Below are 2,302 nucleotides of genomic sequence, written 5' to 3'. Positions count from 1 at the left end.
GGAAAATCATCATCTTTAATTCTTTTCTCTCTCGCAGAGCTAAGAAACTGTATAGAAATGAGGGTAACCGGACTGATGGAAGTGGTCCCCCTCAGTATTATGATAGGATATCTGCCAAGGTCATTGATATCATTATTAAAGACCTAAACAATGACCTCAATAGTAAAGATGTAAACAATGAATCAACGTGTGGAATGGATGGCAGTGGTAAGGTCATTTACAAGGTCTTTAACGTTGAGATCTAAGTACGTAATATATAGTGCTAGTAATGCGATATTGTAATATTAGAATATTTATGTAGTTATGTTTATATTAGTACAATATTAGTATTATTTTTTACAGGAACCGGCTGTAGTGGAGTTAACCAGTCTGAGAAAAATCGTGTCGGAGAAGAGGGTCAGGAGACGTTCATTGCTGAAGATGAGGGAACTCTTGGCTCTGACTATATTGCCGTCACTGATGTAAATAAAAGTGTAGGACAGTTATCTCCAGCCAACAGTGACTCACTTGATTTAGGTGATTCCAGGATATCCTCTGTACATAACATGCAAGATCCATTTCATCTGCCACTTTCTGAGTTAGAAAACGAGATGCCGGCATTTTCTGACTGCCAAGCGTCAGATACTAATGAGGTGTCAACTGCTGCTGGACCCTTATCCAACAGTCCTGAGAGACCAGCATATTCTGGCAGCCAAGTGTCAGATACTGATGATAGGGTGTCAACTGCTGCTGACCAGTTATCCAACAGTATTGAAGGGCTAAAATTGGGATGTGGAATATCAACAGAGGCCACCACATCACGTGTTGCTACTCCATTGCGAAAGCGGCTCAGATTCTCTGAAGAAGAATGTTACAATGCATCAGTTGCTCTTAAAAACAAAGAGCATAAAATTATTATGAATGTTCAGAGAGCCAAACTACAAGCTCAGGAAGCAAAGCTTAAACACTTAGATAAGCAGGCAATGATTGACGATGAAAAGCTGAAACAAATGCAAATGCAATCTCTCCTGAATGCGCACTTGTTGGAATCAGTAACACAGTGGAAGGAGATTGCAGTATCTGTACAAGAAACGGTGGAGAAAGTTAAGCACTTCTATCAAGTGGGTACGTAAGGTTTGCTTATACCTATTTATTTTAACCTGTTTATGCTTGAGAGTTCCCTGTGTAATCTCTTTGGAGGCCATTGTTTGAAATACCAGATTGAGTTCATGTATCCATAGAACAATATACGTTACCTTCCCCTTGAGCTTCATAGCCTGAAAGAGCTAATTCGCCCTATTGTTAGTCTTTCTCATATGCATGTATTGCAAAGATGTGAAAATGTGAATATGGTGCCTGAGAGTAGACTCCTGATTTCTATAGAATGGAGGTTATAGCAATGTTTCCGTGAATGAGAAACTTATGAGGATAAGTGCACAAGTTTCTATTTCTATTTCTTAGAATATATAGTATTTGTTGTTGAGATTATTTTGAAATTTGATAATATAAACTAAATAATAGTCTACTTGGTGACGTAGAAGAGCGAGCACACTGACTTATATGCTATTTAAACTCATAAAAGCACCATCATTCAGTACGCACTACGTTAGTTACTGCGTTATGGAAATCCTTAACATTACCCATTTTATCTCTAAGCCACATATTGTTCAAAGCAGATATTATGATTAGATCGTCTTCATTAGGAGAAATTTCATAGGTACATTTTATTTCTCAAAGCATATATTGATTAAATTTTCTTCATTTGGAGAAACTTCATAGCTACATTTTATTTCTCAAAACAAACATTGTGATTAGATTTTCTTCATTAGGAGAAATTTCATAGCTACATTTTATTTCTCAAAACAAATATTGTAATTAGATTTTCTTCATTAGGAGAAACTTCTATAGCAGATAAAAGCTTTAGAAAAGGAACTCCGGTGACTAAGAAGTCTGTGGATGGAAGTGTGCATTTGAAACCAAAGGAGAGGTCCTCAGTGCTGGAGTCTCTATATGAAGATTCGGCATTTGCAGATGTGACCTTAACAGCACAGGGTCGGTCATTGAGGGCGCACAGGGTAAGTCCGTAGGTGTGGTATCGTTTCACATTTCTCCAGGTACCCTGACAGAATATATTTTTGTTATATATGTGTTGTTTATTTTCTAATCACATTTTCTTGGTTTGAGTTGATGTCACAAATTTTGTATTTTCGCGATCATTTATTGTTGTGGCTTTACCTTAAGCATAAAGGAGTTATTCATCATTTATACTCTACGTGTTCAATGATGTAAGTGATATTTATCATACAGGATGTATTAGTAAAGC

General features: G+C 36.8%; 1 protein-coding gene across 1 annotated transcript in view; it reads left to right on the top strand.

The window, feature by feature from the left end:
• Positions 1 to 2,302, top strand: part of LOC119586121 — a 12,620-nt gene that overhangs the window by 4,870 nt on the left and 5,448 nt on the right. Inside the window, exons 2-4 of the mRNA XM_037934810.1 lie at positions 38 to 207; positions 343 to 1,104; positions 1,873 to 2,054. Of these exons, the coding sequence (XP_037790738.1) occupies positions 38 to 207; positions 343 to 1,104; positions 1,873 to 2,054 (1,114 nt within the window). The remainder of the gene's footprint in view (positions 1 to 37; positions 208 to 342; positions 1,105 to 1,872; positions 2,055 to 2,302) is intronic.

The sequence above is a fragment of the Penaeus monodon genome, chromosome 21 (assembly GCF_015228065.2).
Source record: "Penaeus monodon isolate SGIC_2016 chromosome 21, NSTDA_Pmon_1, whole genome shotgun sequence".
NCBI lineage: Eukaryota > Metazoa > Arthropoda > Malacostraca > Decapoda > Penaeidae > Penaeus > Penaeus monodon.
Note: the sequence above shows the minus strand (reverse complement) of the source record. Positions and strands in the feature narration are given on the sequence as shown.